The sequence below is a fragment of the Theobroma umbraticum genome, unplaced genomic scaffold, assembly GCF_002168275.2.
Source record: "Theobroma umbraticum cultivar Fairchild unplaced genomic scaffold, ASM216827v3 scaffold_50.0, whole genome shotgun sequence".
Lineage (NCBI taxonomy): Eukaryota > Viridiplantae > Streptophyta > Magnoliopsida > Malvales > Malvaceae > Theobroma > Theobroma umbraticum.
In genome coordinates, this window is record NW_018397261.1 from 1,573,255 (window position 1) to 1,598,570 (window position 25,316).

The 25,316-nt window shown below is 33.3% G+C and overlaps 3 protein-coding genes across 6 annotated transcripts; 1 reads left to right on the top strand and 2 right to left on the bottom strand.

Annotated features, from left to right (window-relative positions):
• Window positions 1-2,181: 2,181 nt before the first annotated feature.
• LOC110418484 (galactoside 2-alpha-L-fucosyltransferase-like) lies at window positions 2,182-5,438 on the bottom strand. Of its 2 annotated transcripts, none has more exons than XM_021431226.2 (2): window positions 4,968-5,438; window positions 2,182-3,742 (listed from the first exon to the last, which is right to left on the bottom strand). In XM_021431226.2, the coding sequence occupies exons 1-2, from the start codon at window positions 5,257-5,259 to the stop codon at window positions 2,286-2,288; spliced, it is 1,749 nt and encodes a 582-aa protein (XP_021286901.1). In that variant the 5' UTR covers window positions 5,260-5,438; the 3' UTR covers window positions 2,182-2,285. The 2 variants fall into 2 exon arrangements, with proteins under 2 accessions (XP_021286901.1, XP_021286900.1); XM_021431225.2 differs by having other exon boundaries at window positions 2,182-3,748; window positions 4,968-5,437.
• A 2,798-nt stretch (window positions 5,439-8,236) lies between these two features.
• Window positions 8,237-12,943, top strand: RPE (D-ribulose-5-phosphate-3-epimerase). 2 transcript variants are annotated; one of them, XR_002445412.1, is made up of 10 exons: window positions 8,237-8,428; window positions 9,829-9,943; window positions 10,192-10,332; window positions 10,418-10,531; window positions 11,448-11,526; window positions 11,910-12,019; window positions 12,106-12,162; window positions 12,421-12,490; window positions 12,580-12,689; window positions 12,846-12,943. XR_002445412.1 is itself a non-coding variant. In XM_021431488.1 (9 exons), exons 1-9 carry the CDS (start codon window positions 8,319-8,321, stop codon window positions 12,627-12,629), a joined length of 846 nt encoding a protein of 281 aa, XP_021287163.1. In that variant the 5' UTR covers window positions 8,237-8,318; the 3' UTR covers window positions 12,630-12,943. The 2 variants fall into 2 exon arrangements, 1 of the variants encoding a protein (XP_021287163.1); XM_021431488.1 differs by having other exon boundaries at window positions 12,580-12,943.
• A 9,533-nt stretch (window positions 12,944-22,476) lies between these two features.
• On the bottom strand, window positions 22,477-25,310 carry LOC110418409 (RING/U-box superfamily protein). Of its 2 annotated transcripts, none has more exons than XM_021431130.1 (5): window positions 24,958-25,310; window positions 24,169-24,344; window positions 23,939-24,022; window positions 22,878-23,036; window positions 22,477-22,736 (listed from the first exon to the last, which is right to left on the bottom strand). In XM_021431130.1, the coding sequence occupies exons 1-5, from the start codon at window positions 25,037-25,039 to the stop codon at window positions 22,614-22,616; spliced, it is 624 nt and encodes a 207-aa protein (XP_021286805.1). In that variant the 5' UTR covers window positions 25,040-25,310; the 3' UTR covers window positions 22,477-22,613. The 2 variants fall into 2 exon arrangements, with proteins under 2 accessions (XP_021286805.1, XP_021286804.1); XM_021431129.1 differs by having other exon boundaries at window positions 24,169-24,347.
• Between the last annotated feature and the right edge of the window lie 6 nt (window positions 25,311-25,316).

The following is a 25,316-nucleotide window of genomic DNA, read 5'->3' on the forward strand; positions in this document are numbered from 1 at the left end:
GAGCCATTAATATTGGAAATAAACAATTTGTTTTAAAAGAATAATTTTTATTAGACATACAAGTTTAATCGTAAATATTTTCGTTATTTTGATGACGTTTTAATAATTTTTGAGCCAGTTTATTTTTTATTAATTTTAAAAATTATTATATTATATAAATTCTAATTTATTGTTTTTAAAATTTTTTCTTTTCTATTCAAAAACAAAAAAATCTCTCTACTTTACCTTTGGTCGATCGATTATTCGACGGTTGGATTTGATCATGAAATGTTGGATCTGGTTTTATTTGATCGTAAAATGTTGGATCTGGTTTTATTTGATCGTGAAATATTAAATTCAGTCTTATTAATGCAGTTTATACGTTTGAGATAAATTGTTTATTTTTAATATTAATGTATTCATGTGAAATTATGATTAGGTATTTTACTCAAAGAAAAAAAAAGAAAAAAGAAAAGAAAATCTTCATATAATTGGCTCTATAAGTTGATTTTGGTTCTTGTTTTTCTAATTCTAGAAACAGAAGGCAAAAAAAATGTGTTTTGATTTTTAAAAGCACAAATTAAGAATAATCTAAATACCCAAATAAGTTTTCAAACTATATTCAAAAAAATCAATTTAACTTCTATTCTTGTATTGTGTTCAAATAAGTTGAATTTTTATTTTAAATCAAATAAGTTTCTCTCACTAACTTCTGTTAATCAATGATACAGTCAATAATTTTTTATGTTATGATATTTGTCACATGACATGTTGACACATTAACATGACAAATGACGTGACATCAAAAATTATTAATTCGAAATTGGGTTTTTCCCTTGCCAAATGTCTAAATATTATTGATTATGGACTTGAAACAAAAATTTTCTAGAAAAATTAATTATTTTGAATTGATTCCCAACGCTTTTAATTGATTACCCTCTTTTTAATTGAAATCATCATTCTTAATAAAAAAAACTAATTCAACTTTTTCAATTTGATTGAGATCATTATTGTTTGACTGAAAGTTAATGTAAAAAAATTCGAGAATACTAAAAAACGATTTTGAGAAGAGAAAGAATAAAGCTATGACACATAGCATTTATAATATTAAAACTAACAAAGACACACAATATTATTTGATAATAAAAAAAAGTTAAATCCTTTTTTCCTATTCTTTAAATTTTGTAAGAAAAATATGATGCTATTCTCTTTCATAGAATCTGTAAAAGACAATCAAATTCTTTTTTTTTTTTCCTAAAATCTATAAGAGAAATTCGATGCTCTTCTCTTCCCTAAAGTTTGTAAGCAAAATCTAATGATGTTGAATTTTATTAACTAACAATAATAAATTCTCTCCTGACATCTTTCATAATTTTTGAAAATTCAAAACTTTCCAAAAAATGATTTTTAGAAGAGTAATAGGAATTTATAGACAGTGAAAGGACATTTTGACTATAAGTTAAGTTTAAAGAATATTGAAAAAAGCAAAGGGTTTTTTGGTTAAGAAGATGATAATCAATTAAGAAAGGATGGTAATCAATTTAAAGCAATTCGTTTTTTCTTTTAATTTTTGTTTCAAATCCTTAATTAATAATTTTTAGACATTTAGATAGATACAAAGAAAAAAATCAAATTCTTAATACATAACTTTTTATGTCACGTCATCTATCATATGGTATTAATGTCATCAAGATGACACAACATCTCATGTGAAAGATAACGTAGCATTGACTAATTTCTGTTAATCAACTGTTAGTGTGAGGAACTCAATTTACCCAAAATAACAATTTAAAAATTTATTTGAATGCAATAAAAAGATAAAGATTAAATTGACTTACTTAATATAATTTGAAAACTTATTTACTTATTTAACCTTAAAATATTTAGAAGAACTAAATTAAAATTTTAATTTTTGAATATTAAAATGGTAATCATTTTTTTAAAGCAGGATTATGTTAAAACCGATTATTTATTTACTCACATTTGCTCTGCAGCAATTTTGAGAAAGGAAGAAGAGTTTTCCGTTTTTTGTTTTCTGTGTTGGAACTCCCTGACCAATTTAAAGCCACCTGGGAAGTACTTTCCCAGCCACAGCTCGTTCCACTTATGAGTGATCAACCAATCACTGGAATGCATTTTACGATCATAGATTTCAATGTTAGGAAACCAAGATATAAAAATTAGCCAACAAGAAGCTTTGCTGAAGTGCAAATTTAAGGTATATTTGATTTAATATCAGTCAGGCTATTCTACAGCGAAAAACTGCGTGCACAACTATGATTATGACTTACAACAGACACATGCAGCTATAACTCACTCCCATTATCAACAAGCTTAAGACCCCAGCTCATGTCCTCACAGTGCCTTACATGAGGAACCAGTGCACCTGTGTCAATGCCTCTTTTGGCCTTGCAGTCATAAAAGGGAGGGGCATGAAAACATGGCTCCATTGACATGGCTCGACGACAAGCTGGATCTGGGGCTGTTTGGTTCTCAGGCTTGTAGAGTATCCATGGCTTCAACCCTCCAAGGCTTTGAGCAACATACCCAAAGGTTGACCATGAGCTAGTGACTAGCACATCAGTCAAGCTCAATAAATACATTTCAGCCCATGCCTTCCTATTGTGAAAACGCTTCTCTGTTTGTTGATACTCTTCATGGCTCGGTTGGTAAACACTGATGACCTCCCCTGTCACAGTTGGATGTTCCCAATACATGTCCCTTACTCTCTCGAAGTAACCAGCACTCAAAGATGTAATTAGCACAGCTTTAGACTTCTGAGATTGATTAATTATGGGTTTTTCCCTGCTAACCCTAGGTAGAAGATCCTCCTTCAAGGCACAAGCAATGATCTGATCCAACACATGTTGGAACGGACCAGTGCCAGTATCAAAGACCCTGATCTGGATGCCTATCCTTTCATCTGCTTTAGCTAAATAAGCATGATAGTATCTAGTAATAAGTCCCCAAACAGGATTTGTGGGGTGGAAGAGATATCGACCCAAGAAGTGGAAAACTGTTTCTTTTCTGGGGAAGAGATTACTCAGTTCCTGGTCAAAAGAAGGCATCAAGAAGAGAGATGGGACAAAATAATTGTCTGTCTTCAAGATCAACCAAGGCACTTTCTGGAGAGTAGTTTGGTCTTCATCACAGAAAAAAAGCTTGTCTTGATCATCATAATCATGGACCAGATGGAGATATATAAAAGAAGAAGATATCAACCTGCTTGAATTAGCAAAAGTGCTATTCTTAAGCATTCTCCCATAACAGTAAGGAGATTTCTGATCAAAGCTGTTGAACTGACTTTTAAGGGGGAAATCTGGAGGGAGAAACCAGGAGACCTCTGGAAATGGTTCGCAAAAAAGATCAACCATATCAACTCCAGGGTCAACCAGTAGAACACGATTCGTAAGGAGAGCATAAAGAAATGCTGAAGCTAGGGTCAGTATCCTATTCCCTAATCCACTAAAGGAAATCCACACTAAATAATTACAATCTGTAGATTCAAGGCGATGCTTGGTCTTGAGCATTTCCAAGGTTTTGTTATATGATTCAGTATACGGCCCACACCGTTTATGGAGAGCTTCATAACTCCGTAACCTTGAAATTAGGTGGGGTGAAGGTTTATGTAGCAATTCTTTGCGGTATAAAACTGACTGATACCTGCTGACACAAGATCTTTCATCATGTCCAACTGCAAGAAGTCCACTTAGCAGTTTATCTTTACGCGCCTCAACAGATGGGGGATAATCATCATCTGGACCTACGACTTAAAAAGGGGAAAAGAAAGATTATTCCAAATTCATTTAAGAAACAGGTATTGAGTTTAAGCAAATAATGCCATTATGAAATTAAAGAAATATGTGTGAGGACAAAAATTCATACGGCATTAGCAATGCATCTATTCTCAGGCCAAAAAGCATCTAAAATTTCAGGCAGTGTTACAGAGATTTCAGCACTCAGTACAAAACTTGTAGATTTTACATGGAGGGCTTGAGAACTATAATCTACAGAAGCATAACTGTGCTGCCAGATGTGTGCAAAAGACCTGCAATATACAAAAGAAAATATGCAACATATGTGATTCACTCAGATGCCTTTTGGGGGGAGAGAGGTGGATTGGGTAGAGAACCTCAGGAAGTAAGAGAACCAAGGTTTGAACCCTAGTGCTCTCCTTGCAGACAAAATAAAGGGAAAAAAAGCACTGTGCAATTGTATTATCAAGTTTCAATTCATACCTTGAGAAGTGCACTAAAACATGAAATAAAATAAGTGATAGACAGAAAATGTGCAAACACTAATAATGGCATCTAACAACAACTTCATGCATAAAGTACAGAATCTAAAAATCAAAGAATGGCAATAACAAATGTTCTCAAGTAACCTTCAACAAATTTTGGTAACGCACAAGACTTCCACAAGTTAACACAACAATCTGCCAACTGAGCTGAAACAAGCTGACATGGAAAGGAACTTGAGCTTAGTACATTGCTTCGCAATGGAAATTAGTGACAATGTGGCACTGACAGGTAAAGGAGATCTAAAAGGCATACAAAAGACATGACCGTGTTAAAGCATTAGTGTAAAATGGATCTTAGATCCGGAACCATCAAATTGAGCCTCACGGAACAGTAGTGACAGATATACCAGCTATAATGAAATTAAGCAGCTTCAAGCAAAGCCAGCCATTGTGTTGAATAAGCTTCTACTACTATTTATCCACTTAAACAAGCAAGTTAGAAACCAAGCCATGGCAACATTTCCACATGCACTGTGTAGAACCAATAAATAGGATTCAGAAACACTAAAAATCATTACTTGACCCAACAAAAACTAAAACTTGTAAGTTATACCAAAAGTTGAAACTTAAAACAACCCAAAAGATAGAAATTCTTTTCTCGGGTTCATTCAGAAGCACAAAATCGATACTCTAAGCAAAAAGAATTTCGCTTTTCAGTCACACCAAAAACTAACAAATTTGAAGTTACCTTTCTGGGGTTTGACTTCAAGAACTCTTTCCTCCTTACTTGACTCCAAAACATCAAAGGATCTAACATCTTTACCAGACTCCAAAACCCCATCGCTCGGTGGGTCTTGAAGGACTACAGAAACTGAAAAAATGACCGAAACAACCATTAAAGCCACCACAACAAAGCCCATCGACCTCATTGAACTCAACCCACATTTCCTTTCTTGATCCCTCAAAAACAAGCCTTCCCCTTCAGGATCCAGGTTGATTACAGGGTCATTCTCATCCGCGTTTCTCCTGAACCGCTTCATATTATTAGCCAAAAATTCTCATGTGCCTAAAATATACAAGTAAGCAGAAGATGAGAGCAGAGCAGCAAAGTTGTTGAAGAAGAAGAAGAAGAAGGACGAGGGAAGGAGGAGGGACAGAGATTGGGTGGCGTGGGGTACAGGATTAGAGTAGGAAATGAGACAAGAATTGGGATTCACGAGGAAATGTCACATGCCATTATCGAGGTAGTTGATGGTTTTTTTTTTTTTTCTTTCACCTAAACGTGTCGGTGACGTGTTAATTTTTGCTTAATTTGCGGTAATGAATCTATCATCTTTGAGAAAATGTGCATTTTGCCTTAATATAGCCCGGAATATCTGTAAAGTATACGGTTTTTATCTTTTTTCCATCTCCCTAGAATAAATTTTGACATGATAAATAAGGTGATAAAAACAGTTTTGCTTTTTCTTTATTAATTGAAAAAAGAGAATTCGAATTTTGGAGCATTAATTTTGGATTTTTGAAGCCTTTCTTCAACCTTTTCTTAAGCCTTTACTACATCCACAAGTTGCTCACATGGCATTGCTGCTACTTTTATTCACGTAAATGTAACACTTGGTGAGGCTTCTAATATGAAGAAAAATAAATGTCAATGTATCTGAACATTCTTAGGCCTAAAATGAGTTGGAATAGATACAATGATATTGTATTATAAAGAAAAAAAGTTCTGTCACGACTTTGTCCCGAATCATGATCGACATGAAGATCAAATGGAGGTAATCCACCAAACCCACTAAAGTCTCATTTCCATTAGTTCTATCATTGGATCATTCAATGGTTCACATAAACCATACTTAAACTTTCTTAAAACTTTTACATGTATACGCAAAGCAGTACATTGTGTAAAAAAAGATGTGCCATTACTTATAATCGGCATTTATAACATACATTGTTGTTCTTATATTCCTGAGGCACAATCTTGTACAGAACATTGTTGTTACTTATAATCGACCTTTTCATTAACTTTTCTATCATTTGTCAATACCTGTCTACATCAACCTATCCTGGACAACTCATTAGTGACCCATATCCCACTTATGTCTATACATACAAGGCCACATGGCCTATCACATAACTGATTGACAACTGACTGCCAATGGAGTGACTCTGAGGTGTGGAACATATTACCAAATTATGCCTTTGTCATTAAGTCTACCATACCACGCATGCGGATCGTTCTTGCATCTATACCTCAAGTAGCTTTGGATCTACAAATCATGAGAACTAAAAACGTGAGTACAATTACTTAATGAGGGATGTAGAGGGGAATAAGCAGTAGCTTTGGAAACTTTATAAACCATGCTTATTTTCTCTTGAAAACATGCGTATTTTCCTATACAAATTCGTGATACATTTAGGAGTTTCATCCACAAAAACTTACTTGTACAACCTTAAACTCATCTATTGGTGTCATTCATAAACTCCAACATCTTATTGTGCTCGTAACTTACATTCGAATTCAATCAATGCATTGTGAGATGACAAGAAAGTAATTGGGCAGTCTTCCCAAAAGGCTTTTTAAATCTTACCTAACTTATCTCGATATCTCAATCTAATGCACTGGATCTTACACACATTTATCCAGGCCAAGGTTATTCAAGCTTTTTCTCTATCAATCTTCTACACATTAGCCTTAATTGCCATTTACCATTCTTGGTTCTCCATTTATGTACATAAACCTTAAAACAATTGAGTCTTACTCATCGTAACATACATAAACCTTAAAACAATTAGATCTTACCCATCATAACATATATAAACTTTAAAACAATTGAATTTTGCCCATCATAATATTCATAAACCTTATATACATCATTCGCAATCTCATAGCAGAATGCATATTTAACTTTGATCATCGTGCATGTAAGGTACTCCAACCTTTACTTTTATCTCTAGTGGTTTTCCTCCACCCCACCAAGGCCACAATATTCAAGTACTCTTACCTTTTTTCTTGTGGAACTAGTCCATCCCACCGAGGCCATGCAATGCATCATCAAACATAACAATCACATAACATATCTTTCACACCAAGTAAAGCATAGCATAATATATAGCTACATAACTTAGCATCCAATCATAAATCATTATAACTACATGACATGGAGCTCAACTACCATGCCCCCCAGTGCATATCAAGTCATAAATTATTCATAGCTCAACATGTTTTTATATGCATAAGCATTGCATCTAATCATAATCTATTCATAGCTGAACACACATGCTTATGTGTATAAACATTTCACTCTGACCTAGGGTTCACATAATATTATAGAAATCAATTCAAAACAGCTTGTTCCCATGCACTTTTCTATATAAAATCATTTACATAGAATCATACTTTTAAAATCTTTTTTCATGTTTTTTCAAAACCATTTGGATGCAATGTCCACTCATTAGGACTAGGCAACGATCGGTTGAGACCGTTCAACCGACCGCAACCGTCAATTATTGTAATCGACGGTTGTTTTTGCAACCGTCGATTGTGTCGATCGACCTTGTCGACTGATCAGCTCGGTCGTCGAAGGGAATCTTTTTCCCCGAACTGATCGAAAAAACCGACTCATTAATTGATAAAGTTTTATTTTTCCTCCTAATAAAACGAATCAATATCACCCGAAATGCAAATCAATCTATTTGAAATGGATCCACAATGTTTATCGGTACTAACAAGTTGCAACAGAATTATGGGGCGAACAGATGCTGACTCATTTCCCCAGTAACAACCATAACTCAACTCTCCCCTTTCACACGTCAGCAATATGGAGCGCCAACCATTGAAGATAAGCAATCCAACCCACACATCAACATTACACGTGTCATCATTACAAAATTTCCTTCCGAAATTTCTCCTAGATATTCAATAATTACTATTGTCTCTTTAGAATCTGGGGCTCCAGGTCACGCTGTCCTTGGTGGGATTTTGACACACAAAAGGGCCCTTACTACCTAACCTTCAAAAGCCCCTGCTTTATATAATACGAAGAAACGATACAGAGTCTCTTAGTTGAGATAGAAAAGAGAGGGAAAAAAGAAGTAGAAGATGTCAACAGCTTCTTCGTTGTGTTCATCAACTCAGGTTAATGGCTTTGGCGGGGGACTTAGGCTTCTAAGGACTCATCGTTCTCAACCCAAGACACTTACTTTTACAAGGTATTGTTTTGTTCTTTTTTTAATTCTTTTTATAGGTTGTCATTCTTTTTGGTTGATTCTTATTGCGTTTTTGTGTACTCATTAGAGATATAGACGGTAAAGATACAATTTTGTGGGTTTGGCAATAAACCCAGTCTAGAAAATCTTGAACTTTCCTTGTAAACAACCTTAATTTGTTCGAAATTTGATACTCTTTTGGCCTATATTTTGAAATTTTCGTTGTTTTCATGTTTTCGATGGAAATGTTTGTGATGAAAGTGAAGGACCTGATACAATTAAAAGATTCATCAAGAATATAAAACTGCAAATGAGCTATGAAATAAATAAGGTTTAATGGTTTTTTTGGAAGTGAAATTATTAATTACTTAATGTTTCCTATATGCCGTTTGATGAAAGTTTAATTGTATGGTTGGTGCTTATTTAGGAAAAAAAATTGTGGATGGATCAGTGCTACTAATTATTTTCAAATTTCCGACTCGCACATGTGTGCTTACGTTAATGCTAAGTTGAAGTTAGGATTGCTGTTTGAACTATGATCTTCAGTACAAGTTATGTATTATCACATTGCACTCACGATATATTTTTTAATATTTATGCTGTTTCTGTTGTCTGTTCCACAATGTTTTAATATCTTTCTATTTCAGATAGATCACAAGTGAAGGTGTCACATTTACACGATATAAGAAGCAAATACCATTGAAATTCTTACCAAATATTTGAAAATTCAATGAGGCCATTGCCTTTTTCCTTACAGTCCTGAAATTCTTGACATCTGTGTGACGTAAAGAGGGTGCATAAGCATCTGCATCCCTAAAAATTGGTCTTTTAGGGCGGAAAGTGCATCCCATTTTTAACACCATCAATCAATCTTGTTGTAGGATTTATAATGCTTATAATGGAATATATAATATGTGAATTAATAAACAAAGTTCAGCTTAATTCTGGGTTCCTGGAATTTAGCTGCTTTTAGTATTTCCAATACTTTTTCAATTTGCTTATAATTATGAGGAACTTTGTTTTCTATTCTCCCCCGATTTGCCGCATAATTTATAACTGCAGTAGTGAAGTCCATAACTAGGTAACGCTCATCGTTCTAAATGAAGGAAGAGTGTTTAAAAGATCTTTCTTAGGCCAAATAATATGAATTTTTAGATTCAATTTCTTAAGGCTCTTGTTACTCCTTTATTTAGAAATTATTTTTCTTCTATACAGGAAAATATTTTGTGCCTTTCATGTTACAAGCACATCTGTGTTTGTCTTCTTGGTACTAAATAGGGCTACACATTATTTCAGAAGATAAGGATAAATGTATATTTTCTATCAGATTTTATTTTGGTCTTACAGGTCTCGTACAATCTACTTTAATATGCTTATTTCACCTTTTTTTCTTAAACTTCCAGGAGGAGAATTGCTACAGTAGTGAAGGCAACTGCTCGAGTTGATAAATTCTCAAAAAGCGATATCATTGTTTCTCCATCTATTCTCTCTGCAAATTTCTCAAAGTTGGGGGAGCAGGTTTTATATGAAATTAATTTCTGATTTTCCTGTAAATAACAACTTTCAGATATGCGACTTGCTTCTGGGACATAAACACTGAAATATAATCTGCATTATAACTAAACAATTGTTCCACTTAGTTTGGTATTTGCCTTTTTCCAAAGTCATTGGCAAACCTGTTAGCTGCTCTTGTCTGTTTTATCCCCATAATATTCTGAACTCAATTTGGAGCTTGCTTTTGAAGTTTGACTTCCAAGGTTTTCTAGGTGAAAGCAGTGGAAGTAGCAGGCTGTGATTGGATCCATGTTGATGTAATGGATGGCCGATTTGTTCCAAATATTACAATTGGACCTCTTGTTGTTGATGCCTTACGACCTGTGACTGATCTTCCGCTGGATGTGCATTTGGTATGCTTCTTTTTGTATACTTTATCATCAACGGACTAATATCGATAAAAGAAATATTTGCTAACCTGAGATAGATTCACTGCAGATGATTGTGGAACCAGAGCAGCGAGTTCCAGATTTTATTAAGGCTGGAGCAGACATAGTCAGTGTTCACTGTGAGCAATCTTCAACCATCCATTTGCATCGTACACTTAATCAAGTAAGATTTTTCTCTCTCTGAGCCTTTCTTCTATATTTTTCACAATAAAATGGGGAGTTGGCACTTGCTGTTGCTTGGTTTCTTAACAGCTGCTTATTATATGAACTGTTGATTAACGCATATTACTATACGTACAAGATGTGAGTGGAGTCTAGCAAGTATTATCTTCAAACCAAGTGAAGCCTAAACTTGAATGCATTCCATAATAGTGAGGTCTTGTAAACCAGAAAAGTAAGCCCTGTTTTCTCATACACAATTTCACTTCCTTATGCAGTTGGAATTTTTTCTCTGATTTAATTTTAGAATATCACTATGTTGATGCCTGATTTAGGTTGAAAACTAGCGATGGAGAAATTTGTGTAACAAATCTTTAGCCCTGTATCTGATCTGCGTACCACATGATATGCTGATGGGAAGGGAGTATTTAGAATTCTTAGGAGCCTACAGTCCTACAGATTCATCCTGTTCAAGTTAGTTGAATTTATTTCTGTCATTCTTCTGAAACTTGATCAAAGAAAACATTGATGCTTGATCAGGACATTTGTAATGGCTGCAAAATTTCTGTTCTTCTGCATCCCTATTTTTGCAGTTACAGCTTTTTAAGCATTAAGTTTATCGCCCTCACCCCTACCTTGCATCATTGCTTCTAAGAATGTCCTTCTCAGCATGCCTGAAATTTGTCTATGACAGGTTGTAGTTTTTATGATCATCATGGTGCTGCTGATACTATTGGCAATTTTCTTGATTGTTTGCCATCCCATGATTAATAATATCTTGCTAGCTTGCTTTTGCCGTTGCCTGTTTTAGCTTTCATTAAATTGCCCACCTATTTGATATCTTTTGTGCAGAGATTCCTTTACTGTTTGAGTGCCGTTAGTTTTCTCCTATTTTTCTAAAAAATTTTCATATTGTATAGATAAAAGGTCTAGGCGCTAAAGCTGGAGTTGTCCTAAACCCTGCTACCCCACTTAGTACAATAGAATATGTACTTGATGGTGAGTTTTTATTTTCTAGTTCTTTTTCCAATTTTCTTTTCTTTCTGTCAAGGATGATTCCTACACAGCTTATTGCCTACCAGAGCCAAGCAGGTGGGTCTACGCTGGGCCTTGCCTATTGATAAGTTGAAATAAAAGATAACATAAAGTAAAAACCCTTGAGCAGTAGTTAAAAGAATGTTCTAAGATAGCTAAATTCAACCTACTCATTCTTTTGACTTGAAGGCCTCTTTTTCTTACAAAGCAAAAACAATCTACAGCTATGCAAATAAGGAAAAGTGGTCCTTCCCTACATCATTGTAACCCATCCAGTACAGATGTTTGGATTGATTTGGCTAAATTGTAGGAAATTGACAAGATAATCTCTCTTTTGCATTTGACAGTGGTTGATCTAGTCTTGATTATGTCGGTCAACCCTGGCTTTGGTGGGCAGAGCTTTATTGAGAGTCAAGTGAAGAAAATCTCTGACTTGAGAAGAATGTGTGCAGAAAAGGTATAGATCACATCTATCTCTGTGTGTCTTATATGTATTTATGCTTGAGAATCTGGTGATATTTTCTTTTTATATTTCCCATGCAGGGAGTAAACCCCTGGATTGAAGTGGATGGCGGAGTTGGTCCTAAAAATGCATATAAGGTACCTGATTAGAATCATATGATTTTCCTTTCAGACAACATGCATCTATACACTATACGTAACCTGTGACTTAGAATTCTATGAGTTATCAGTTACTGTTGGGGTGGGCACAGGGTTTTGGGGTGGTTGTGTGGTGTGGGTGGGGTTGGTTTCTGTTGAAACTCTCTCTTCTCCCTTCTCCCTTTGGGGATGGGTATTAATATTTCTTATCTTGTGAATTTATGGTATATAAGTGAAAAGTGTTTTCGTTGCTGGCAGGTTATTGAGGCTGGAGCTAATGCCTTAGTCGCTGGTTCAGCTGTGTTTGGAGCCAAAGATTATGCTGAAGGTATGGACAGGGAGTTATTTCTTAATATTTGTGGATATATATGAATGCATTTTAACAAATTTTTATGGCTTGAACAAATTGTTTTACAGCTATTAGAGGAATCAAAACCAGCAAAAAGCCAGAAGCAGTGGCTGTGTGATTTATGACCGCCAAAGATCTAATTGGCTCAAATGTGTGATACCTGTATTTAGATTCCCATGTATGTTACCCTCCAACTTCACAGAATTTTGCTTGAATATATTTTGGTGTATAAATTGAAGCTATTACCCAAAAAAAAAAAAAAACAAAGAAAATTTTATAGGAGCCTGTTCTCTAAAATTCATCTCAATAATCCATGGTTGTATCTGCTTGCTAGATGGCTGGAACCCTGCTATAAGCTGCAGAACAAAAATAAACATACATTAAGAATTATTAAAGCATGCCTACCAATCATTTTTGGTGTCTTTCTTATAAGAGGTATTGTTTAATTTGGCATGACTGTCTTCATATTTGCGGATAATATGTCATGGTTATTTATAAGCAATCGCTACTATCATATTGTCAGATTGGTCCTGATGCCAAATGATTGATACATAAAAGAAATCAAGGCTGTGGTAAGATCTCTGTTTTGAAACCTAATTGGTGTATCATGTCTGTTTTAGGAATTCAATGATTCATATGTATCTCAAGCCTTTTGTAATGAACTGCAAGTGCCATTCATTCCAGTCAAATAAAGCAATCTTCCATATCTGTTCTTTGTCTTAAAATGTCATGCCAGCTGTTGTCATCTGTCCAAGCTTCCCCACTGTATGCAGCGCAGCCTTTGCATAAAGAAAATACAGGACACGTCTCTTCTGCCCAAGGCATTAAAATCCGATTCCTATTTCCAGCAGTTTTCTGCCTGTTTGATTAGTCAAATATATCCATATGCAAAAATTGAAATGGGTGCAGCATCCAGTTTTGACTTAATACAGCAGAAGTTCCCCAAGCCCTTTAATTCCGTAGCATACTAGCATTCTCTGTTTGATTTGAAGATATGGGTTCCAAGGAGCTGCAGTGCCCGTTGACGCTGTTACTTCTCTTAAGTCTCTTCAGCATTCTCCATATGAACTATAATTTCTCAAGGTCTCACGTTTGGCGAGATTTATGATACACGGCAAATTTAACAGCCAAATCTGTCCCAGGATCCTAAAATATATGTTGGCAGAAAGTATCAACCAACAAGATAAGCCAAAAATATATATCAGAAAAAGTTACATTCACAAGTTATGATACAAGTTGGTGTAGATAGTTGATTAATACATGTTGTCGTAACGTATGAGTCTGACCACTTGACTGTTAGACATGGAGAAAACTAAGAGTCGCTATCAATATTTTTTTTAAGTACAATTGGTCACCTATTGACTCGGTTTTAATCAATGAAGTCTTAAATTAATTTTAAATCCGTCGAAAGAACAATAAATTAATTTATGATTTTTAAAATTGAGTTCAGCAGTGCGATTACGTACAGATAATGATTAGCACCCCTTTGACTCCTGTTCTATGAATGATACCACTTAATTGTACATTATTCTAATAGAGCCTTAATAATTAAATTTATTCTATTATGTTTCCTTAATTATCATTTATTTATATTATCTCTATTTTATTAGTAAATTAAAATATTTTATTTAGTTTCACGAGTGTGACGTGCATATGATGTGTTTGTGAAATGCGTGATAAAATCCAAACGATGTTGGACGGTAACCTTTTATTGAAATATTTTTTGAATCCGCCCATCATACTAGTTGAATTTGAGAATATTCTCTCATCTAGGAAATTATTCGTGAAACTCGTCTTCGCAAATTGAACAAATAAATCTCATTATCAAGGTAATCATTCGTGTTTTAAAAAAAATAATATTTTCATGAATACGAATTTATAAGGAGCAAAAACTTTTTATTAAAGAAATTCTCCGAGCCCTCCCATCGTACTAGTAGGACCCGGAGGTATCGTTTCACTTAAAGAATTTCTTGAAGAAAACTCGCCTCACAAGATCTTTCAAAAACTCCCATCATCGGGCTTATACTCATATGTATAAAATATCTGCATGTCATAACATTTAATGATACAATAATGATGCGTGATGTGTTTATGAAATTTAATATTTATTTTTAAACTTTTCAATATCTTCTTTGTTATTTCTTTGAGATTTCCATTTTATTATTTCTCTTTATAAACATGTATATTATAGATTATATTTTTTATGTTATTTAAGTGTCATCTATTTTACTATATAGATTTTCGTTTTACCTAAACTCTATAGTTTTTAAGCAAGATATCTCATTTCATAGTTATTATTATTTATGTATATATTTTTTAATTCAACTTTTTCCTTTTTTATTATTTGTCCTATTCTTTTTTTAATAACCCTTATAAATCTATTTTTTTAACTAAATATTTACCTTTTATATTTTTAATGTATTTATTATTATGAAGTTACCATCACTGAATATTTTATTACTTTTTATTTATTTATTTGTTACCATGAATATTATTATTTTCACAATTTTATATTTATCTTTTGACACCTTAAGTAAATATATGTCATTTGTTCTCTTAAATTTATTATTATATTTATTTTTTTGTTTTTATCTTGACTAATTGAGCATATATAATTTTTATTTATTTAGAATTAAAAATATCGAAATTCAAAATTAAAACCTTCCCATCATACTGGTAGAGTCTTAATCAAAATTCCTAACTTAAGAAAATTCACTCGAAATTGCAACTAATCGCATTCCGAGTGAACAGCCCATCATCGGTATTAAGTTAAATAATCATCTTATTTATATTAGTATTTTTTATCTTATCCTCTTTTCATTCCGTCTCCCTATTTGTACCCATCCTTATTTTACAATAAAGCTATCTATTTCAACTAATTTGATATATTCATATATTTGTTTCATTACATTTTAATTTCAATTATTCCTAATTCATTTTCACTCCCATTATATATCTATAAAAACTTACAGAACTATGTATCTTATGATTATGTCTAACATTTCATCTTTTCCCACGTTTTATATTTCTTCCTAAACATATTCTATATCTAAATATACATTCGTTTTCTATGTATATATTCTCAATCTAAATAAATCTTTTTCTACCACTAAATGTTTATTTTTTCCTATATTTAATATTTACCCAAATCTATTTTTTTGGTAATTAAATGTTTATTTATTTCTCTATATTTTTTTGTTTAAATCAGTTTTTATAACTAAATAATTTTTTCCACCTAAATTTATCTTTTTCTATGTAATTGAATATATGTTTTTATTATTTTTCTATCTACTCAAATCTATTTTATATTACTAAATATTTTATTTGTATTTTTATCTATTTTTATATTTTCCTATTTTAGTAATTTTCTTTCCCAATACTTCTAAAATTCATACTATAGCACAAATATATTTTATTTCTACTATTTTACTATTTTCATAAAACTATATTAAGAAATTTTCTAAAATAAAACCAATCAATACAAATATCCAAATCACAAGCCCAATAAATCAAGGATCTGAAACTTACCCAAAGCTTGAGCCTAGATTAGCTTAATGAAAACCAGATCAATAGAAAGCCCATAAACTGCTTCAAAAGCTCAACCCCCTTCTTACGAAATGCACTGCTTTGGATGATCAAGGAAATGATCTTGCTCTTCCTTTGGCGACGTCGTTTGGAGGCTATTCTAACTACCAAGGAAACCTTAACAAAATGACGCCGCTTTATCCTTTCTAACCCTAGGATATAAGCTTTCTTTTCTCTCCTCTCTCTCGATTTTCCTTATTCTGTTTCTCTCTCTAGCAACGGACACTCTCCATTCTCTCTAAAAATCCTTCCCTTTTTCTTACAAGCTCAAACTCGAATCTTAAATCCTATCCACAACCGTTTCTCCACCACTAATGGCACCTCCTTCACCAACACTTCCCTTCTCTTCCTTACCTCTTCGAAACTACCTTTTCTCCTTTCGATCGGAAAAAAATAAAGAGGGATTATTATCAAACCCAAAAACAACTTTTTCTCCCTCACACTACCAAATTCCTCTCTCAAAACCCTAACAACCCTTTCAACTGCAATCCCCTTTCTCCAATCTGAATTTCCCCTTTTATTGCATTTTTGTTTTGTTGTTTGCATTGTTATTTGGGTCTTTGTTGTGGTATTTCATCGGTTGCTAGTCAAGGGATTTTAGGGTTTTCAATTGCTAGGTTTTTTCCAGAAAAATAGAAATTTTTTTAGTCCTAGGGTTTCTCCAATTCTATTTCTCTCCTCTAGGGTTTTGAAAATATTTTTTTTTATATAGAGGCAGAAAATATCAACCGTTGATCCTAGGATGATTTCACCTTTATCAGATGCGATTTCATGCACCTGGCAAAGCTTTTGCATTATATGAGTTTGGTTTTTGTTAGCTGGCCTTTTTTGTTATCTCTGGAAAGTTTTTTAACTAATCCTGCCTGAGTCATAATTCTATCTGTTTTGGTTCTGTTTAATCCGATTTTCCTCTAATTGCCTCCCTTGGACTTGTTTCTGAGCCACAGACTCAAGGATTAAGACCCATTTTAAAATCGATTGAACTTGGGATTAAACTGTGAAATAATTAAAGTAAAATAAGATAAAAGACAAATAATAGAAACAAATGCAAAATAAAAGTATATATAGATTGAAATTGTGTCTACACATATTTTCTAAAAAAATAGTTTACAACATAATATTATAAAAAAAATAATGAGAATAAAAATAAATGAAACTTTACTTCACATAAAATAATTAAAACAAATACTACTTTATGCAGAATAATTAACAATCAAAACAATTAAAGTACTACTTCACATAAAACAATTAGAACAAGTAGAACATTTTTTCATGTGGAATAATTAATATAAGTAAAACAACTATTTCATTCAGAATAACTACTTTCAGGGTTCACTGGTTATTTCATTTTGAGATGTTTTAGAGAGTTTAGTTTGGTTGCTCAAATATAAAGGTAGTTAAAAAGTTTTCTCTTAATCTTTTTCTCGAAACACAAGTGTTTCTCTATTTCACTTTTACCTTGTTCTCTTATACCTATTCACATAGAACTCCATATCTTAACTTCTTTTCTCAAGTCTTATTACATCCAATTGTTTTAACTGTCACATAATAAGCTTTTAACTGTTACTCATTATATGCCATAAAATCACCATTTTAATATCTACATAATGTGTTACAGTAATGGTTACTCACATTAAAACTTCTCTTAATAATATTATTCATTACATGTATTAAATCTATTTTTAAGTAACCATCACTTCCGACACTAAATATAAAGCCTTCACAATTCATTTAGGGACTTTTCTAGAGCTTTTCTCCCTAATTCTCTTCTCTAATTTTTTAGCTATTGTCTTCTTATTCTCCTCTGCCTACCACAACACTCGGTATTTTAAAAACTACTTTAATCTTCCTTTCCATTGCCTTCAGTACATCTTTTTACTTGTTTGCAATATTTCTTCTCCCTTTCACAAAAAACCTTTTTATATTTTTGGCAACTCCACTAAAGAGGAGTGATTGCATTAGGTAAAAGCTTAATAGAAAAACTTTGTGTTATCGAAAAAGATGGACAGTTTTGCTATATAAAATGAAGTGTTTCTCCATGAACGGACTTTGTATTAGACATATGAACTTGCCTTATGTTACGTGTCCACTAACAAAAAAAGAGAAGTCTAACCCAATGTACTATGATTATCACTGAACAATTGATCATTCACTTCTTGAATATAAAGACTTGCACAAAATATTCTACAATAAAATGCAAGCAAGCGAGTTACTAATTAGGAAAAACAAGGTCTAAAATAACTCGTTTCTCGCCCATGTATGATACTTCTAAGACTGACTCTTCATTTGCAATTTTACATTTGAAGAAAAAAAGAATTTCATATTTAACTGCTAGCTTTATTGCTCATGCTTTGCTTGCAATGGCATTATAGTACTGGTTGCAAGCTTTATCACTTATTCTTTGACCATAGTTCATCACTCTTATTTTAGTTGTAAGTTTTACAGCTCATATTTTAGTTGCAATGATATTTTTTCTATTAGTCGCAAGCTTTGTTGCTTATTCTCTGACTATAATTTATCATTCATATTCCAATCGCTAGCTTTATTGCTCATAACTTGGATGTAATGATGTTATACTATTGGTCGCAAGCCGTATCATTTATTTCTTGATCCTAACTTATTACTCATAATGGTCGTAGCTTTTACGCTTACTTATTTAAAAGATTTAATTAATTTCCTTCAAGTTAAGTTTGAGTTAAGCTTCTTAGTGTAAAATTGAAAGTTCCCCTTTGGTTGCATACAATAATATAAAAAGTGAATTACTATACAACATGTGTATATTATTATTATTATTATTATTATTATTACTATTGCAAAAAAAAAAAAGAGATACCATATATCAATAGAAAAGTACTAGCTCAAACAAGCTTTCAAAAGAAAAAGCAAAAGCCTAGCCAACTACATTCTTCATAGAAAAGAGTTACTATCCTTAATATTGGCAAAGACATCTAGTTTTTCTTGCGCTTCAGCATCACACCTTCTCAGTAAAGCTATGTTTGTTGCAACGTTTTCTAACTCATTTTCCAAAGAAGACTTATCATGCTCCATCTCAAGTAAAGCTTTAGCTTTAGATCTACAATCAACTTCGATATCAAAAACAACTTCAACAATATGAATAACCTCAGTGTTAGGAACAACCTTATCTTGAGTAACCTACAAAGTAAGAATGATCTTAGTTTAAAAAAAAATGAAACAACATCAATTGAAGTAGTATAGTAATATGTTTTGACTTGGTTTAGATTAGAACTTTAAGTATAAGAGGGAAATAGAACATCCAAATCAATGAAATCATCAAAAGAGCCTGGCTTACCCTTAACTTTAGCCTCATCAACATCAACAGACTTGTCAACTAATTTGTCACTACGTTCCAAGTTACATGATTCTTCCTGAGTCTCAACTTCGGAAGTCTCTTCTTCTTTAACCGAGTTAAATTATACTTTTACAGTTGTTTATCTATTAAAAAAAATACAAAATGAGGAAATGAATTTTAAAAAAAAGAAGTGGAAGAAGAAACATAGGATGAACTCACTTTTCAACACACATGTTTATCTTTTGGTCAATAAGTAGGAGCATGAGGAGCAACATATTCTTTTTCATTTACATTTCTCTTATTTTTAAGAGTATTCAAATGTAAGGATATATCGATGTTACTGACATGAGGAATTCAAATGTAAGGATATATCGTATCATTTAACTACTAGTATGACAAAAAATCTCCATTCTTCAAGACATTCTCACCAATAAGCAAACCATCCAAAAGTGTGGATAGCAACTCTATCAAAAAATAAGATAGTACAACTCTCAAGTTTATCTAAATAGAGTTAAAATCCGACCATGAGAAATGAAGAAACACAAGAAGAAAATGTGATTGATGAAGAAAATTAGGTGAAGTTGATAGGTCAAACCTAAATTAACATGCCACTGTATAATGAGAATACACCTTTACAAAAAAAAAAGTCTATATCTCCACCTAAACTAGCACTTTCAATCATAAAAGGCAATTAAGAGGTACAAACCCATACATAAAGTTAATTCCTCATGAACTCATTCTTCCATATTATAATAGGTGACAATCATAATAAATGCCAAAATCATCAAATCCATTTTTAAATTGCACATAAGCCCTGAGGTTGAATTCCTTTGTTACATCTATCACTTTAAGAACGTTACCTCTCGAGATCTGATCACGCCATGCCTAAGGCTTATAATTGTTCTTGGATAAAAAGTTATTCACAGAAAAATATAAAAAAATTATATGCATTAGATACAAGAGCGCAAGTACCAAACATTTCCCATAAGTACATATAAACAAACTAAGCATCCATATAAGTCCAAATTTTGTAACGCCTTGCTAATTGAGCAGTTTTGAGTTGGTACAAATCTAGCTCTATCCTTTTATATAGAGATCTTAAATACAGTGGAGCAAAAGGACAACGTATTCCGTGGACAATCTTTATTGCTAAAGGAACGATTGTTGAAGAGATACCATCATTTGGACATCCTAAAAGTATGTGTCATGCCAACCAAAATATTATTAAAGCCACTAGCTCGTGCTTGTAGCTTGGGCACTCAAAAGGGCCAATCATGACTCCTTTTATCATTGAATTTCTTATAAAACACCCCTACCCAATTAGAAAACTATGCAACTTTTGAAGTTTTACTCAGACTCTTGAATAGATCAAGAAAAAGGTCTAAAATATATATCTCTTCTTCAAAAAACTTGATAAAGTGAAAATCAGGCTTACCCATACAAGAAAGTTCTAAGAGAACACACACATCTTCTAGAGTGAAGGTAAATTTCCCCCAAGCTAAATTCATAATATGAGAAAAAGTACCCCACCTAGCAAGAATAGTATGCCATACATCCATCATTTTCTCTCTATGAACGTTGAGCTTGAAAGTGACATGCACAGCATCAAGTATTCGAACAGTTGAGAAAAGTTTAACATAAGCAAGATTCTTCAACACCTTGTTTACCCACCCATCCCAACCGTGAACAAATTGAGAATTGGAGCCTAGCTTAGTAGCAAACAGTGAAAACTCTCCATACTCAAACCTGAACTTCAAAATTGATCGTCTTAGGATACCAATTCTTTTATGAAGAACTGCTTCCGGGCATAGACGATTTCAATCATATCCAACGAGTTTAGAAGGATGTTCGTCAACCTGCCTGACATGAACTGCTTCCCGAGACGATCTTTTCCTTTTTCTCTAATAAATTCATTTTCCTAGTTTTTAAGAACAAGAGGAACTTTGCCAATCTTTCCTACTCTAATCATTTTAAAAGGAAATACTTCAGAAGTAATATTTTTCCTTTTATGTGTAGTTGTCTTTTTCCTTATTACAGCCCTTCCAACAACTAAATTTAAACCTAGATAAAGGAATATAACATAACAACAAACTCTCTAGAAGTAAGAATTTTTACTCATGGAGCAAAATGTAGATAGTTGATTTTTATTAATACTTATTATTTAAAAAATTATTTTACAGCATAATATTATGAAGAGAATAATGGGAACATTCATTACAAGTGAAACACTATTTTACACAAAACAACTAAAACAAGTGAAGCACTACTTTATACAAAATAACTAAAACAAGTTAAGTGCTACTTTACACAAAATAACTAGAATAAGTGGAGCACTACTTCACGTGAAACAACAAATATAAGTAAAACAACTACTTCATAGACAATAACCACTTCACACGGATAACAATAAAAGCAATTGAGAATAAATGACAGTGTTCACGGGTTACTTTCATCTTAAAAAGTTCTTCAGAGTTTAACTTGATGGCTCAGATATTGAGGTAGTTAATATGTTTTCCTCTTAACCTTTTTCTGAAGTGCAAGTGTTTCTCTTTCTCACCTACACCTTATTCTCTTGTACATGTTCACATATAGCTTCTTCTTTTAGCTTGTTCTTATATAACTTTTCACTCATACCTCTTCTCTATTACTTTTTATTCAATACCAAGTTTTATTACATCTAATTACTCCAACGGTCATATAATGAGTTTTTTTTTTATTACTTATTATATTCCAATAATGGTTGCTCACATTAAAACAATTCTTAATAATATTATTCATTACGTGTATTAAAATCTATTCTTAAATAATTGTCACTTTTAACGCTATCTATAAATCATTTACAATTCATTTGAAGACTTTTCCAAAACTTCTCATTCTAGTTCTCTTCTCTAATTCTCTAACTATTATCTTTTTAATCTTTTCTGCCTGTCACGACACTCAATACTTCAAAAACTACTCCAATCTTTCTCTTTACCGCTTCCAATTTATCTTATTACTTGTTTACAACACTTCTCCCTTTCACAAAGAAACCCTTTACAGCTTGACAAACTATATCTTTGCCCTATAAATATATTCAATAATCGATTTCATTAAGGCCATATGGGAATCAGATTTACAAACTGTCTTATTATAGCACAAAATGGTACATGGACTAATGGTTTAATCCCCACTGCCCTTTATGTACACAATCAGTAAAGCCTAGTACATCTACACATCCCGTCTACACACAGGGCATGAACCTCGCCTTATAAGCCACTTATCCACACATGCCAGGTGAAATGTGTGCTCGCACTTCGGCAAGCTTCTTGCAGTTTCCCCTACTTTAATATCCTGCCAATGACAAAATTTGTCGTTATTGTTGTTAATAATACTATCATCATTATTTGTGTAAGATTCATAAAGATGGCATCAGGGTTATTATCAGCACAATCACACTAGTAAACAGAAGAGAATGCACACACAAAGTAGTACCTGCAAACATATTGTGCAATAGATGCCCTGAGTTGCCTTGATATCATCTAAAATCACATGACATGGTAGTTTCTTCAGTGAATCTCTAGACAACCCCCTTAAGATAACTTCACCATAGATATCATGGATCTCATCATAGCTTATATCAGCAAGGCTTAACTGTGACAGAGAGAGAGAGAGATTAAAAGTTAACTTTTAAGTATAAGCTATGAATTACTATCAAGTTTCTTAACTTTTTTGCACAATTACATGCAAAACTAAGATTTGAAGAGACATCAAGAACAAAATGCATCATCCGGTCAGACACCTTTGGGAAGTAGAATTGGTAAAAACAAATTCCATTTGGCATTATGCATATTCCTCTAAATTCAAGAATGACATCAACCAAGACATATTATCAAGAAATGAGATTTTGAACAAGTAACAAGTCTAAAACTATCTCAATAAGAAACCTCAATTAGCCATGGCAACATTGATTTAAATGAGATTATAACCATTTACATGGAACTAACTGAAATACACAATCCTAGCAAATGCTCCAACTTAGAGAAACTTGTAAGAGATCTTAAATGAGTTTACAAGTTGAATAAACAGATATTTCAAGTGTTCTTTAGACTTTATCAAGAAACAACATTCCAAAAGCAAGCATGCAAAGATTGAGGTCAACAATAAACTAAGCTCTGAAGCAAAAGAACTAGAAAATTGAAGAAGATTAGGTCAAACTAGATGGTACTAAGATCTTCTATCCTCTCCTAGAGTCCTCTTCCCCATCTCCACTAATTGAAACTACAGACCAACTGACAACTATCAACTTCAGCTGACAATGCACAAAGTACCACACAGCCCTTTTAGAGAGTGATTGCCCCCTTGCATATCTCCATAACACACTAGTTAAAAATGAAAAATTAAAGATATTTACCAATCATTTTGTCCACATTCACACACAAAGGAAAAGACACTTTCTTGATGACTAACCAATAATGTAGATATGTGCATAAATTTCCAACAAGAGACCATCTAGAGTTCTTAAAAAATATATAGCAAGAGAAAAGATTAAAAACCTGCCAATTGTAGGCATTTAACATCGCCGGTGTCAACCCTTCTTCTACCAATCTTCCACGGAGAAGCTCCTCTATGAAGTCTGCCTGGACCCAAAATGTAGACAAAAACATGTACCATAGTCTATAACCAAAGGAATAAAACAATTAACCTTGTGCATAACCAATAGAAAACTTCAAGAAGATTTGTGTATCATGCACAAGCAATAAGGCTGCTAATCTAGTAAACTAACCATAGATGACGAACCCCTTGAGCCAGATCGTTCCAAGCACCAGTAGGCACGTGATGCCTCCAAGACCTCAACCGACAGGATGGCCCCAGCTATAGCACCTAATCCAGCCCCACGAAGGATGCCACTATCAGAAGCCCTACCTGCTAAAGCACCCATAACGGCTCCTGTAAAAGCTCCTGCTGCAAAATAGAACAAAGAACAAATATATGCCTCATTAGAAGAACCACAGGGCACCGTGGAGTATGAAAACTACAATATTTACCCAAAAAAAAAAAAAGCCAAATTGGACCGAGCATTGGTAGATAACGCCTAGTTTGTAGTGTTTCATATGCATCAAATATCCCTTCCCGTGTAAGAAAAGTACTTATCCATCTTGCATGAAATACAACTTTCCTGTTATTCCCAATTGCTTGTGATTTTAACGAAACACAATGCCATTAATAAATAATGCTCCGTTTTGTTGTTACTTGTTTTTATTTCCAAAAGCCAAAAACGAAAAGAACATTTGGATAATATTTTTAAATAACTAAAAACTAAAAAAATCTAACTTTTAAGAATAATAAAAATGTTATTAGATAACAGGAAAAATTATGGTTGGATGATGTGTTTGCTCTGTTCAATCCAATATACAACTTGCTGGTAACATTTTGAAGAAATAAAAAAGCAACTAGCAAACGAAACGACCAAACAGAGCCTAATCGAGCATGTGGCAAATAAGGATGCAATCATTGAATGAAAAGTAAGAAATATATAAGAAATTAAGATGAGAAGAAAATGGGGTGTAATCACCAAAAGCAAAAAGCCCCGTGAGAGCTCCAGAAATGGCTCCGGCAATGAAGCGGGGAACGGTGTCAACAGCATCCATGAACATGAGGGCAGCAAAACGGGTAGGATCCGGAGATTTCGACTGGGGTAGAGGTACGGAGCGGGACGAGTGGATCACATCCGTTTAGATAATCAGAGAGACAAAAGATTGTTGCACAGCAAGAAAGAGAGAGAAAGAGAAGGTTTGGGTGGATTTGCTTTGAGGGGTGGGAGAAAGAAAAGCGCCTAGATATTTGGGTGACTCTTTGGGGGGCTGAAATTTAGAGCGGAGATTGAAGCTGAAAAGGAGGAGGAGGGCACTTGGACTTTGGGTTGCGAAGGAG

Bases quoted from the DNA above. Each gene is read 5' to 3' on its own strand.
- LOC110418484 (XM_021431225.2), bottom strand. From the start codon at position 5,259: ATGAAGCGGTTCAGGAGAAACGCGGATGAGAATGACCCTGTAATCAAC. The intron at 3,749-4,967 runs GTAACTTCAAAT...CCCCTTTTTAAG, and splicing joins TGAAGTCAAACCCCAGAAAG to TCGTAGGTCCAGATGATGAT.
- RPE (XM_021431488.1), top strand. From the start codon at position 8,319: ATGTCAACAGCTTCTTCGTTGTGTTCATCAACTCAGGTTAATGGCTTT. The intron at 10,333-10,417 runs GTATGCTTCTTT...GATTCACTGCAG, and splicing joins TTCCGCTGGATGTGCATTTG to ATGATTGTGGAACCAGAGCA. The intron at 10,532-11,447 runs GTAAGATTTTTC...CATATTGTATAG, and splicing joins TGCATCGTACACTTAATCAA to ATAAAAGGTCTAGGCGCTAA.
- LOC110418409 (XM_021431129.1), bottom strand. From the start codon at position 25,039: ATGTTCATGGATGCTGTTGACACCGTTCCCCGCTTCATTGCCGGAGCC. The intron at 24,348-24,957 runs GTGATTACACCC...TCTATTTTGCAG, and splicing joins CACGGGGCTTTTTGCTTTTG to CAGGAGCTTTTACAGGAGCC. The intron at 22,737-22,877 runs GTACTACTTTGT...TGTCATTGGCAG, and splicing joins ATTGCACAATATGTTTGCAG to GATATTAAAGTAGGGGAAAC.